This window comes from Osmia lignaria, chromosome 14, assembly GCF_051020975.1.
Source record: "Osmia lignaria lignaria isolate PbOS001 chromosome 14, iyOsmLign1, whole genome shotgun sequence".
NCBI classification, from domain to species: Eukaryota; Metazoa; Arthropoda; class Insecta; order Hymenoptera; family Megachilidae; genus Osmia; species Osmia lignaria.
The window spans coordinates 9662080-9675749 of record NC_135045.1 but is presented as its reverse complement, the minus strand read 5'-3'; the positions used below and the strand labels follow the sequence as shown (position 1 = coordinate 9675749).

Sequence of the window (13670 nt, the reverse complement as noted above, 5' to 3'; positions counted from 1 at the left end):
GCCAGTTTATGCTCATTAATTAGGTACACAATGTAGACGATTACTTTCTTAATTAAACACCCGGGAAATCATCGAGCGATACCGGATCTCTTAAACAATTAAAAATATTATCAATGACGAAGATTTTATGGAATTCATTCTCAGTTAGAGATTTGTTTACAGTTAATTGGATGGACTTCAAGTGGAACACGTTCTCAGAACAAACATTCAGACACTCATAGAGTACGTTATCTCTTATTGTTATACACGGATGGTAATTAGCGCAATTATGTAACGTTTAATCCTTTCTTCTTGCAAGGACACGTATCTGTGAATATACAGGTATAGAGTACGTGATGAATTATAGAATGGTTCATTAAAATTTGCTTGACAGGTATGAATCTTTACACTATTCACAAAATCATGATTAATAATCGCAATCACGTAATTTCTATTAGCGCGGTGTTTATATTACACTCTATATTAATTTGAATAGCTATCACTAAAGACTTTGAAATTCTTTTAAATTTTTTATGTTGCACCATGCAATAATAAAATCAGGCAAAAATTGACGAGCAGTTCCCAAATTTTAATCATCAGAGTGAAAAATATCAAGTGATACTTGAATGACTCTATGTCGTAAGACGTACTTAATAAAAATAACAAGTTTCAATGAGAGGAATCAAACTCTATTTCCTTTATTATTATAAAATGTTTATTCAATATACCATAGATGTCATAGTTGAAGAGTACTCTACGTAAACGAAGTTAATGTGTTATGTAACAGACAATTGCCACAGGCTCATGGTTAGATTCGAACAAGACTAAAATCAATTTTCTCGAATCGTGCTCAGAAAGTGACCCCGTTACCGCATGGTGCATCGATGTAGGACGAATATCATCTTCACGATTGGGAAATAGTCGGCTCTTTTCTTTTTTTTCCTGTCAGTCAACGAGGATTGTATTAGCGTCGATATACTCACGTGTAGAGGGTAATGCATCGTGCGTGCGACTCGTGACGACTAACAGTCATACACCGTGCCCGATGTCATTTATACTTTCTCTCCATAAACGCTTTTACCCTAATTCAATTCGTATAATACCCATCAATTTTCCATGTTTCATTGATAAATGAAATTTCGTTCATTTTGAAACGTGAATGGTTGATTTGATTTATAGGAGGTTCATTGATCGTACGCCTTACTCTTCATGGTAAAAATGATATAGAATTATTTTGAAAATAAAGTAATTTTAATTCTATTTCAGTGACGATTTTACAATAATAATAGATGAGATTTATTAACATAATGTAATAGCCCTTGATATGAAGTCTAAGCTATACTCATAAGAATTACAGAAATTTAATTAAATACATATTTTATCACAAAAATGTAGAAAAGTAATAATTAGAATTTCATAATGTTGCAATGTGTGTTTAGCTTCGTGAAGTTTTCCTTTCGTCAATTCGCAAACTTTGTAATTGCATTCCTTAGATTCTAGCTGATCTGCTAATGAGTGGCAAAATGTTATGCTACATGGCTCATTAGTATCTCTACAGTAAAAATATTTTTTGTCAACAGAAAAAGCTATCAATCATATTGAAATAAATGATTACTTGTCAAAGAATCACTATAATTACTTTCATTTTTTACTTAGCGATTCAATGAACGTACCGGAATAAAATTTGCGCTTTAATTAAGCATTTGACATTAAAATCTTTAATTATTTTATTGGTTCAAGGTGACAAAATCATTCTCAAGTAACAATCGAAATGTTTTCCGACTATTATCCTTATTTTCTAAAACATCAATACTTAATGAAATAAAATAAATAACTCTAAGACGTTTTCTCTAGCTTTAATGATATCAACTAATGAATTTTCTAAATGAAATCGTACATTATGTGACAATAAATGTAATGAAACGTTTACAATATACATAAATTTTGACAGAAGTTTTGTACCTTCAAGTTTTAATGCTTCAGTGTTCTCTGACTAATTATGTTCAATATCCTAGCTGTCTAATTGTGCCAACGACACCTGGTACATTGTAAATTTGCACGGTTTGCGGTTGCACTCCCACTAATCTTGAAGCTCCGAAATTGGTGTTGACAGCTAGTGGTTGAACAGCTCGGAAAGCATTCAATTGTCGAGCTTGAATTTGTTGTCTCATAAATCCCGGGTACTTCGCCACCATGCCAGTTACACTTCCATATGGGATTCCACCTGCAATTAGAGTAGTAATTAGTGGGAAAGCAATGGAATAATTGAGCGGAACGTAACAAGTTTAAATGTGTCGGCTACAATATTACGAGCGTACAATACCGCCTATCCATGTATTGAAATCTCCAATGCGCGCATTGAAATCTCCTCTATGCGTGCATTGAAATCTCTCCAACTTCTGCCCTTTCTAATGAAACAAAAACTGTAATAAGGTACAGAATCATCAATAATCTGTATTCTGATGATCCTTATTAAAATCTAGAGCTTGAACTTCAATTTTTAATTCAAATTTTTTATTATGAATAAAAATTAAAAAATCGTGATGAAGTAATGTGGAATGTCAGTGTCGTCCTCTGTGGTGATTTATCTAAATGTGATATACCAATTGTTATTTCTGTGGTGTTTATTGTTTATTTTATTTAAAGATATGTAATAATAATAGTCAGCTCGTATTTCAACCATATCCTATAAAACAATTGAGCAATAATTTGTGTAAATCATGTATTGTGAGGGAAAGGTGAGGAAACTAACTTACCATAAGCCAATCCGTTCACCATTTCAACGATTCCTGCACTGTCCGGTGCGGCTGTCGATAACTTGAGCAAACCAAGCACGGTGAATAGCAAAACAGGCTGCAAATAATTAATTACTAAAAATAAGAATGTTAATTCACAGATTTTGTAATTCTATAATTGCAGAGTATTAGATACAATCAGTAGTAACAAAAATGAAAGTTGTAAATAGAAAGTGTGTCAATATTTGCGTTCTAATATTTGCTTCATTTTGCACTCCTAGAGCTTAGAAATTTCATGAAATGTTAAATAAACTAGTTGGAAACGTTATCTATTAGACGTTTAGCGCTCTCTCTTTCCTTTGATACTCTATTTCTATCTCTCGAAAGGGACTTGATCTCAGTAACCGCAACACTTTCATTCAAATCCATCGCGAAAATGCTCTGGTTTTAGTGTATAAATATCCTGGTTTGTTGCTCAACAAATCGCGAAATGCAAGTGAAACTCGAGTACGAAATCGAAGATCAAATGATAGACAAGCGTAAGGTTACTATTAGCCAATCCAAGGCTATATTATTTTCAGTGATTTTCGTCATCGTCCTTGCTTTCTCGATAGTTTATAAAATATATTTGCACGCAAAGTTTTCGATAAAAATTAAAAATTTTTCCTTCCTTAATTATCTCAGAAGTTAAATATTTGAATATCGAGGAGATAATGTAAAAGTAGGATTGTAAGAGTTTCTTGTTTGGAGAATCAATGTGGTAATTTCAGCAGTTTTATTCAAGGAGAACGCAATTCTCAACATTCGATCAGGAAAGTTCATTGAACATGCCTCCAATGTTCTCATAGCTGTGAAACATATGGACCTTCGAGGACGCAATCACCTCTCACGGTGTTATTCACGTGATTCGTATTACGTTCGTATTCTCGACTATTTTCACTTTTTCTTCTGACTACCTGAGTGCGTTTATAAACTCGCTTCCAAATTGTCACGTGAGGAATGACACTGTCTCTGTGTCAACTATGTATAGAGCATATGTTATTTCAAATGTTATTATCAGTAGTTTTAAATTATTTAATTTGGTGACGAGATTGATTACGTTTCACGTGTGCAAATCTTCATAAGTATTTTAAATGTTACTGCAGTGTTTAATAATATTGAAATATTAATCACAAAGGAATTTTGGAATTCAAACAAAATTGGAGAACACTTCCTTATAATAATGTAAAAAGTGAAATTCTTTTTATAGAATATCACTTCATCATACTTTGTTAATAAATCACTTCGTATTCGATAATTTTTATTCACTTTGTTTTAAAAAACCATTCATGTTTCCAAACTACATTTCACCCTGGCAATTGAATTTCACCGCACCATTAATTGGTACCATATATGATACTCTTTTATTTTTGTAGAATCACTGTGACGCTGTTATTTATTTTCTTTTATTTGAAATAAGCACAAGACGTACCTTTAAAGGAAGCATATTGACCTTTCGCAGCCGCGACGCGAGACCAGAAGGAAACTAAAGCATTAAACTAAAGATCGAATTATATACGGGGCTCGGCCTCGTGGTTGACCAATCGAAGCTTAGTATTCCCTTTCAGTATCGAGTGTTATTCATCGATACAGGATTTTATTAGAATGCAACACGTACCTAAACGGAGGTATCGTCCACCTTAACCTTGGTGAACGCCAAGCTACCGTTCACATCAAACAACCAGAATAAAGTAAATTTTCACAGTAGGTAACTAAGAAAATATTATCCAAGACTTAATAAAACTTGGAATTATTAAAATAAAAAATTTCAATGATATCCATCTTGTAAGTGAAATTATTATAAATTATACCGTAAAAGTTGGTAGGTGATCGAGAAGCAAGAATAAATGAATTTTCATTTAATATCCATCCATTCAATTACCCTATTCTACAGCTTCAATCATTAAGCTCGGAGATGATTAATTAATTTTCTAACCGCAATGGTATTTAGACCATGAAACACGCAAGTGCATCTAACTAAATAAAATCATTATTGCTTAACCACAGGATAATTAGTATAATAGCATTGCTATATCACGCATCATTATTCTTCGCCAATATAACGTTTTGAGAGAGGAATTATTGATGAACAATTTACTATAACAAAATCATTGACAAACTACCGAATGCTAAATCCTGTGCAGAAATTGAGACACCCAACTAGTTGCAAATTAGATCAAGGATATCTAGCTGGAGAACGTGATTGAGTAATAATAGTAATTTAGAGATTTGGTAGATTATGATTGATTATAAAAAAGAAAGAGTATTTTTTAGCAAGGATCTATTTATTTTTATTGAAAATAATTCAATTTATATACAACACAAGTAACAGGTAAATAACATAATCATAACAAATATAACTTTATGTAAATAATGCAAAACTTATGGAGAAAGTATTTCAACTCTATAATTGTGAGAATTATTCTTCAATAATAATTAAATTTATTCAGAATTGTTACATTTAAAATTGCTTTATTCAGAATTAGAAAATCTGAAAATATCTAAAGTAAAATAAAACTATTCTATGAAAGAAAGTGGAAAACTATAATAACAATCAATTTATTTAAACGACATCTCGTTAAAATTCATCAAATTTCTAGTACTTTTTCATTAACTTTCAATTTCCCTCGCTTTCTTCTCCATTTTCGAATTCATACAAAAACACTAGTAAAACAAAAATAGAAAAAAACGCATTGTGTCTTAGAAATTATAATTCTCCGATATCCAGGAAACAGAAGATACGACTTCCCTGGATTCTTGCTCGGATAATTGAACAGCTCTGTTCTTCGGTGTCAAACCCGCATCTATTTTCAAAATACTTCCAAATTCTTCGTCAGAAGGGTCATCAGATTTATCAAAATCACTCATGATCTCTACACTATCATCCTCGAAATTAAATTTCTCATCGTCATCACCGAAAGAAAACTTTTGATTCAATTTACTTGTTTCTTCCATCTTTTTCGAATCATCGACATCAGATTTTTTATTCCCATTCTCATTCTCCAAATTATTTTCTTGCTCCTTGTTACTCTTATCCAATTCCTTCATTTTGTCCGAATTTTTCACCAATGTCTCCTCACGTTTCGCGTTTTTATCCGATCGGTCGTATATTTTATTTATGGGACTTTTCTTTTCACCAGTTTTTCCCTTCACCGCGTTCGAACGATGTCCCAGTGCTCTGCTTTTCGACGTCGATGTCTCTGTTTCATTGTTCGACTGATTCACGGCCTTACCAATTCTCTTCGGATCCTTGACTGACTTCTGATTTCTCCTTCGAACCACCCTAGACGCTGAAGTTGTGCTCGCTATAGTCGTGGTCGTTGCAGGAGTAGTTGACCCAGATTTCTGTCTTCGACGAGATCGATTAGAATCGTCGACAGATTTCAATGTATTCTCCACGTTAGAAATAGCATTCATCATCGGTCTTCGTCTCTTCTTATTCGAACTAGTAGAATTCTTCAATTCCGCAGTAGCCTTCAGGATCGTCGTTTGAACTTCAGAATCATCAGAATTATTCTTCAAGGATTCAGTAGAATTTTTATTCTCAATGACTATGATATCGGAAGTAGAATTCTTCATTTTCTTCTTGTTTCTTCTAGTCGGTTCTAAAGTAACGTCTTCAGGAACGATCCCTCTGGAGACTCCTCGATTTTTATAAGAATCATTCTTCTTCTCCTCGGAATCACTTTCCAGAGCCTTTTTAATAGACCTACTTATTTCTTCAAGACTCTTAGACTTCCCCTTCATCTTCTTTTTCACTATCGGCAGCTTGGTGCTCTTCGCGCTGTATTTGCTGCTGTATTTTCTAACAGGTCTCTGCTCGCTGCTGCTTCCCACAGCATCGGAAGTATTTTCTTCCGTAGCATCTCTGTCTACACGGCTCCAGAAGCGATACTTCCCCCGGGGATAGAGTTTGCGATAATTCAGAGCCGTGTCTTCAGCATCCTCGTCATCGTCGAAGCTTTCACTTAACCCTTTACGTTTCCTCTTCTTTTCGCGTGCTAAACGTTCTCTTCTTTCCCAAGGATACTCGTATTCTCCAATCTTACCGCGATAACGTCTTTTCTTTCGTTCGTTCTCCTTGTCCTTGTACCATGGAAACACGTATTCTTCTTTCTCCTCGCTCTCTTCAGCTTCTTCGGAACTTCCTTTTGAGCGAGATGTCCTGGAGAAGGAGAAAGGAGGATGGAAGAAGGCTGGCTTGTTCACGCGTGGTCCAAGCTCCGCGTATCTTTCATCTTCAAAATTTTCTGCCGGAGAAGAAGGTCTTGTTTCGTACTTGAAGAACGTGCTGTGCTCTTCTGAATCGCTCTCTTTCGAGTCGTTTTCTTCTGACGATTCTGTGCTTGTCTGAATATCCACCTTCTCTGAAGACTCTTCATTAGAACGATGATCAAATGAAGTGTTGTCTTCATCTTTTGGTTCTCTGTTTTCTCTTTCCTTCACGTTCGTGGAATCAAGATCGAACTTGAAATCATTAGAGCTGTTATTATTTGAGAATAATGATTTCTTGAACTCGTCTGAAGACGAAGTGTATCCTGGAGGATCGGTTTCCAAGAAGGTTTTTAAATTGAAGAACTCTGAAGGAGACTCTGGATCAGGTACCTGCGTGGTGCTTTCTTCATCTTCGTTCACATTTTCATAAACAGCGTAGCCAATTCTAGTCTTGTTTGATGGTTGCTTATTCGAACGTGAAATCTGATCTTGTTCTTCGTGTTTCGTAGATTCATTAAGATTTTCATTTTTCATATCTTCAAGAAAGTGGATTTCTTTATTTTCTTTCTCTAGTTCTTTGTCAGTTCGTTCAATATCCTCGTTTATTATCGTTGCAGTAGGAATACTTGCTTCAGTCCCATTAATTTCATCGGTTGAATCTGAAGAAGGTGTTTCTGTTGTGGTTCTTCTTTTAATATAATTGTATTTTGGTTCTCTTCTTCGTTTGTCTTCCTCTATTTCCGTTTCATTTCCAAATTTCCCAACTCTTGTCACATCTCCCTTCGGCTTCGAATACCTGATCCTGTCATTAATCGTGTAGATGACCTTCTGCTCTTCTTTCTTCTCATCTTCATTATCATTCGAAACACTTTTAGGCACCTTAGACTTTCTCTTCGCGTCGATCAATCGTGAAACTGCATCAAATGCTGTCGAATTTCTTCTACCAAGAAAATCTGTGTCATTTTTAACAACTTCGCCCGAAGAATTGTTAGTTTCTTCTGAAGTCGGAAGCATTTCTTTCTCCTTCGAGCTCGATTCTTCAGCACTTCGCTTATAAACACGAACCTTCTGACGATGATTTACCCTCACCCCACTGGGAACTTTTCTCCAGTGCTGCACCCTTGTTTTATTTCTCTGAGGAATCCTGTTCCTGTTGTAGACAGTTTGCTGTCTATTGGAATATTTTGGTGGCAACATGCCTTCAATATTTGCATCCACTTTACGAGGACGTTCCATGGTATTGATCAACTCCTTATCCTTCTCCTTTTTTCTATAAATAGTCGAATTTCCAGAGATATTCGTTTTAATATCATCTATTATTTCAGCTATAACAGTGGCTTCATCCGAAGTTGGAACAGTGGTCACCTCGTAAACTTGATACGAGTTCGCCATGTTCCTTATGGTTCCCATCACATCCTCGTAAACCTGGCTTTGGTAAGGAGTGTACAAGGACCACACATCGCTGGCAGAGGTGACGGGTCGTTTATAAACCTTCTGCGGTCTTCTGGAACCCTTTACATATTTCACTCGCACTCCTTTCACCCTGTAAACCCGAGGTCTCTTCCCTCTTCCGGTTCCTGGAACGGTTCTATAAAGAACACGCCTCGATTTCGGGAGCCTAACCGTGCTGGAACTTGGTTTCCGAGGTCGACGATAGTTTTCTGGTTTTCTCGATGATTTCTGAATAACATAGTCATCGTTTTGTTTAGGGAACATCATGATCCTGGAAGCGAACTGTTTGGTGTCCAGTTCCTCGGGAGGGCTGGGGTCCTCAACTTCCTTCTCCAGGAACAGAGGATTGTCGAAAGGGTCGTTGTCGAAGTACTTGGCCTTGAAACAATCCAATTTGTCTCCCAGGCCACGAAGACGAGGAAGATTCTCTTCTGGACCTTTATCAGGGGCTGGCTCTTCCTTCTCTGGCAATACCTTCAAGGTAGGTTCAACCTCTTCGCAATGTTTATATGCATCTCTAGAACCGTAAAACTCCATCCCTCCGTAAGTCTTCCTGGGTAATCTTTCAGGGTCAATCGCGTACTTTAGAGCAGATGGTGTTGGTACTTTTTCATTATTATAAAAAGGATACTTTTCAAGATCCATGCTAGGGACACTAGGTTCTGCGGTTTCATTGTCAGCATGCTTCTCTTCAGGTATCTCCTCCACGTAATCGAAATCTGGGTCCTCCACTTCTACATCATCTTCCGTATCTTCTTGCTCATCTTCTTCTTCTTCTTTTTCATTAAAACGAGCATCGATTTCTTTCTGTATCACATCGTTGGTCACTTTCGGCGATTCGTTCAGAAGGTCTTCGTGGCTCTTCTTCAATCCATCGCTTGTCATTGATTCTTCTTCATCAAAGACGTCTCTTCTCTTCCATTCGTCATTGTTATACTTCAGAGGCTTCGAATCGTCGCCACCAGCATTGCTTTCTCTTTCCACGGCACGCCCCTCTTGAAACGACTCTTTCCCCTGTTCCGATCCCGATTTCTTCTCGTCGTTTCGTTTTTCCGCGGACGTATCCGGAACGAGTGCCACTTGCTGGCTGCTGTTTGCTTTCAGCAACGAATTTCTCTCGATCGACGAATTTTTAGCTGTTCGTTCTATTTCGTACCGATTCGTCTCGTCATTGTTTGCCGATAATCGCGAGCCTTTCACGTCTCCTACGTTCCCGTCGTTCGTCGATCTTCTTTCGCGCCTTTTTGCGCGGATTCCAGCGATCGGGTCGACCGAGACCGTCCTTTGGAACGGTCTCAGAATGTTTCTCACTTGGTTCGAACCGTTTCCGGTTAGGTAATCGCTCGTTTCTTTCGTCCTAGCGAAGTCGTCGATCAAATGTGGCACTGGAGGAAGCAGATCAATGGCTGGTATTAGATTCCTGTTACGTGTCGATGATCTTTTAATGGTTTTCGAAGAATCAGGATGCATTTGACGCGGTTGATGATTCTTGTGAATCTGACGCATCTTCTGAGAACCACGATACGTATTTTCTATCGGTCTACGTGGATAAAAATTGGAATAATCCCTGGTCTTTTGAAGCGAAGGTGGCCTTATTCTTCTTAGATCATTTGATGGATAAAAATTGTTTGGTTGTAAACTATTTGGATGACGATTCCTAGCTTTTTCTTGATTCTTCAGGTGCATTAGAACCTTCATATAATTCTCGTTAAATGGAATATTTTTTGGTGTTATATTTTCAAACTGTGGTTCATTTATGGAACTAAAAATTGATGATTTTTGGCTGCCATATTCGACAGACTTTTTTGGCTTCTGTCTTACAGCAATTTTATAACGTGGCTTACGATTCGTCAGTAAATTCAACGATGGATTGAACAAGGAACTGTCCAAGTTCTTATCGGTCTGTTCCTTGCTGTCCAGGTTTTTCACAAAATTCGAAAATGAAATTCCTTGATCGTTATTTAAAATCTTATCGTCGTATGTTCCTAGAAATTGAGTATCTGTAGTTGTAGCTGGTTCGTTGGGAATAATAGGACGCCAAAAATCATCCACGTTTGTTTCCTTCAAATGGGACAATTGATTATTTTGATCATTCCTTCTAACGAACTCTGGGTCCATTATAAACTGAGATGGAGCAAAAGTCTTCGCACCGAAGATCGCTGATTCTACAACCGGAAACAACGTCGTGGTTTCATCATATACAGAATAAGTCGCCTGTGTATTCGCATTTCCCAGGACGGAGGAAGCTTGCAGAAAATCTGGACCCACAGTCGTTGATTCTAAACGGGACGATGCTGGAATCTTTGTTGGTTCGATTTGTCTCGTCTTGAAGTACTCCCAGAAGAGTTGGCTGTAACTGATTGTCGTTGGGTTTTCTTCAGCTTGTTGAAAATCACTATGCGGTGAATTCTCATGGGTCTCGTATTGATACGACCCAGATGGATTAGCGAAATCTTCTTTCAAAGTAGTAGTTGCAACTGGTACCACCGTAGTCGAATAATTTTCCACATTTCTGATCCCTTGAGATTCTCCCAAATTTTCTCCATGATTAATCTCCGATTTTTCTGACGACGCTGGTCTCTTCCTTTTTCTCGTTTTCCTCCTTCGTTCACCTTTTTCTTTCGAACCTTCTCCATTACTCGAATTCTGTTCTTCAAATCCTTTCTCTATATTCTCAACTTCTGTCTCTACGTCTTCTTGCAATTTCTTTATTCCCTCTTCTGCAACCACTTTCGGATACCCTTCCTTCCTTTCTTTCCTTCCATTTACAACATTGCTATCAGCTTTGTGATCCTCGTAGTCTTCATAATCCTTAAGCTCCTCAGGGTTGATCTTCGCGTACTTCTTCTGTTCAGTAGCATCTCCTTCGTCATCGTCTTCGTCAGCATCGTCTCCAGACTTCTTCCTATTGTGCAACTGTTCGCGAAGCTTCCTAGCGTAATCTTCTTGGTAATCCGCGTCCCTGATGTGTCCACCATGGTCGTAAGCAGAATCTTCGTAACCTTCTTCAGTGTACACGGTGTTCACCTTCGAGTTCCTCACCACTTCCCTCAATCTCGCCGCGCTTTCCTTCTCCTCTTCAGACTCTGCGTTCTCTATCGCCTTTCTTCGAGGTAACCTCCTTACAGTATGAGTTCTCCTCACCTGCGCGTACAATTTTGTGGGCACAAAGTCTAGAGGAACATCGCTGTTCTTCGCTGGCTTTGCCCATTCACCTGGACCGACGTATTTCGGCTTCGTCGAAACGTTTCTTGGCTCTTCGTGTTCGGAATATGGGATCAAGTGATCCGGAGGACCTTCTGGCTCTTCTTCGGAGCCCTCTTCGATTTCTGAAGATCTCTGAACCTTGTTCTGAGCCACTGTTTCGGAGGACTCATTGGGATCCTCGTTTTCTTGCTTTGAAATTATAGTTGAATCTATAGATGGTCTTTCAAGGTTTCGTTCACCGTTTGTGAAATTATTCCAAGGTTCAGCTTCGCGCAGAGTTAGATTGGTGGAGGTTCTCGAAACATATGGTTTATCCACCACTAATATCCCATGTGATCCGAGAACCAACACCAGCAACAGGATCAACAATTTTTCATTCATTTCGTCACTGTGATCTTGCCATTGCACTACAGTTATCAATGACGAACCAGTCAGATCGCGAGATTCGTGTTCACTGACGAAGTAATCACAGTCATTCTGCCCCGATACGTCGACGTTCCGGATCAATCATTTCCCGATTTCCTAACGTTCGTCGATCACGTTCGAACACTTTTGTTTTGTACTTTCCCGCGACACGTTCGGAGGTTTGTTCGCTGGCGCGGCAACGGTTACGTGAACCCTCGAAAAAAGGCACCGGTCGTTCTTTCGATCGCGACCCGAGCGATATTACGAGTACAGCATCGATGTTCTCGAATGAATTGCGGTCGGTTTTTCAACGTCGACGCGACACTCGTTGATTTCTAATCATTTTCGATCGAGAACCTGCATCGAACTGCTCGCGGCACGGTCCGTCTGGCCTAATTTATATTTTCCAACGATCCGAGAGCAAGACAGAGTAGGGTTTCAAACGACTCGATGCGGCGTTGTTCACGAACCGTGCAGGCCTGAACGTTGAACGGTTCTGTCACTCTCGATTGAGCCTAATCGGTGGCTCGTTTCACTGGAAAGGGAATAAAGAAATCATCGATCGGCCAGATACCGATCGCACAAACGATTTTTTCTGCGCCACTTTCCGTGGATTTGGCAATTTCTATAGGGTTTCTAATGGTACATTACAATATTTTTCGACGATATTCGATAACTGTCATCCAGAATCAATTACTTCAATAGAGACTGTTGTCAAAATTCTTAATTTTTTCTCTAATTTATTGATATCTCATAATAATAAAGAGACAAAAAGTATGTCCAATACATAATTTATTTCTTCACGCTTGGTATTACCGTTACTCCGCTAATTCGAGCGTAATGACTGTAATTTGGAGGCGGCAGACCTAGCTGCGCCATTATCGTGCAACGGTTTTCATTTTATGAGCCAAATTGATCCTTAAACAATGGATGCAGATTCATTTTATTAACCTACCTACAGGAATATACCTTTTTATAAAAGTAATATTGTATTAAGAGTGTGTAAGTGGAAGGAGGACTTAAACATTGTTTATTTTTATGCACTCTGATCACCAAGATGATCTACGAGCCTATCGGCCGTGAAAAAAAAATGAAGAATTCGATCAAACGACGGCTTCGTTTCTAGAATTGGAAGTTCAGTAACGTTTTATCCGAAGCCAGCAGAGCGAGACAAACTGTGGCTCGGCGATACGCTTCGCGGATTGACGCGGAAAGACCCGGTGCAATCGCCTCGACAGAAACTTAGCAAGCGAAACAAACGATTTACAGGCGACTGAGCTAAGCAAAACGCTCGTTGCTCTTGACTGTGAAGAGCCAGGCTCGTCTAAGGATTTGTTAACGCTCGTCTTTTTTAATTTTAGGAATTTGGAAAACTAGTCCTTCGAGATCCTGAAGACTCGTCAAACGCTTGGCCGTTATAGTTCTTCAAGGAATTCTAATAAATCGGAGGATTTACAAAATGCCATATTTCAAAATCAGCCTTGAACTTGTTAAATTCAACATTTTACACAATCGTTTATACAATTTTTTGAATCCTTGTTGAAATTATTTCAGCGTTAGGTAAAACGTCTGAAGTGTTGTGAAATATTGAAAGGCTATAAAACATCGAACAAGAAAAGATTATAACATCCCTGCAAA

At 38.1% G+C, this 13670-nt stretch overlaps 1 protein-coding gene across 1 annotated transcript; it reads right to left on the bottom strand.

Moving 5' to 3' along the window:
• Positions 1–1166: 1166 nt before the first annotated feature.
• Positions 1167–4313, bottom strand: LOC117605622 (uncharacterized). Its single transcript, XM_034327153.2, has 3 exons — positions 4186–4313; positions 2736–2832; positions 1167–2203 (listed from the first exon to the last, which is right to left on the bottom strand). Exons 1-3 carry the CDS (start codon positions 4198–4200, stop codon positions 1983–1985), a joined length of 333 nt encoding a protein of 110 aa, XP_034183044.1. The 5' UTR covers positions 4201–4313; the 3' UTR covers positions 1167–1982.
• Positions 4314–13670: the final 9357 nt, after the last annotated feature.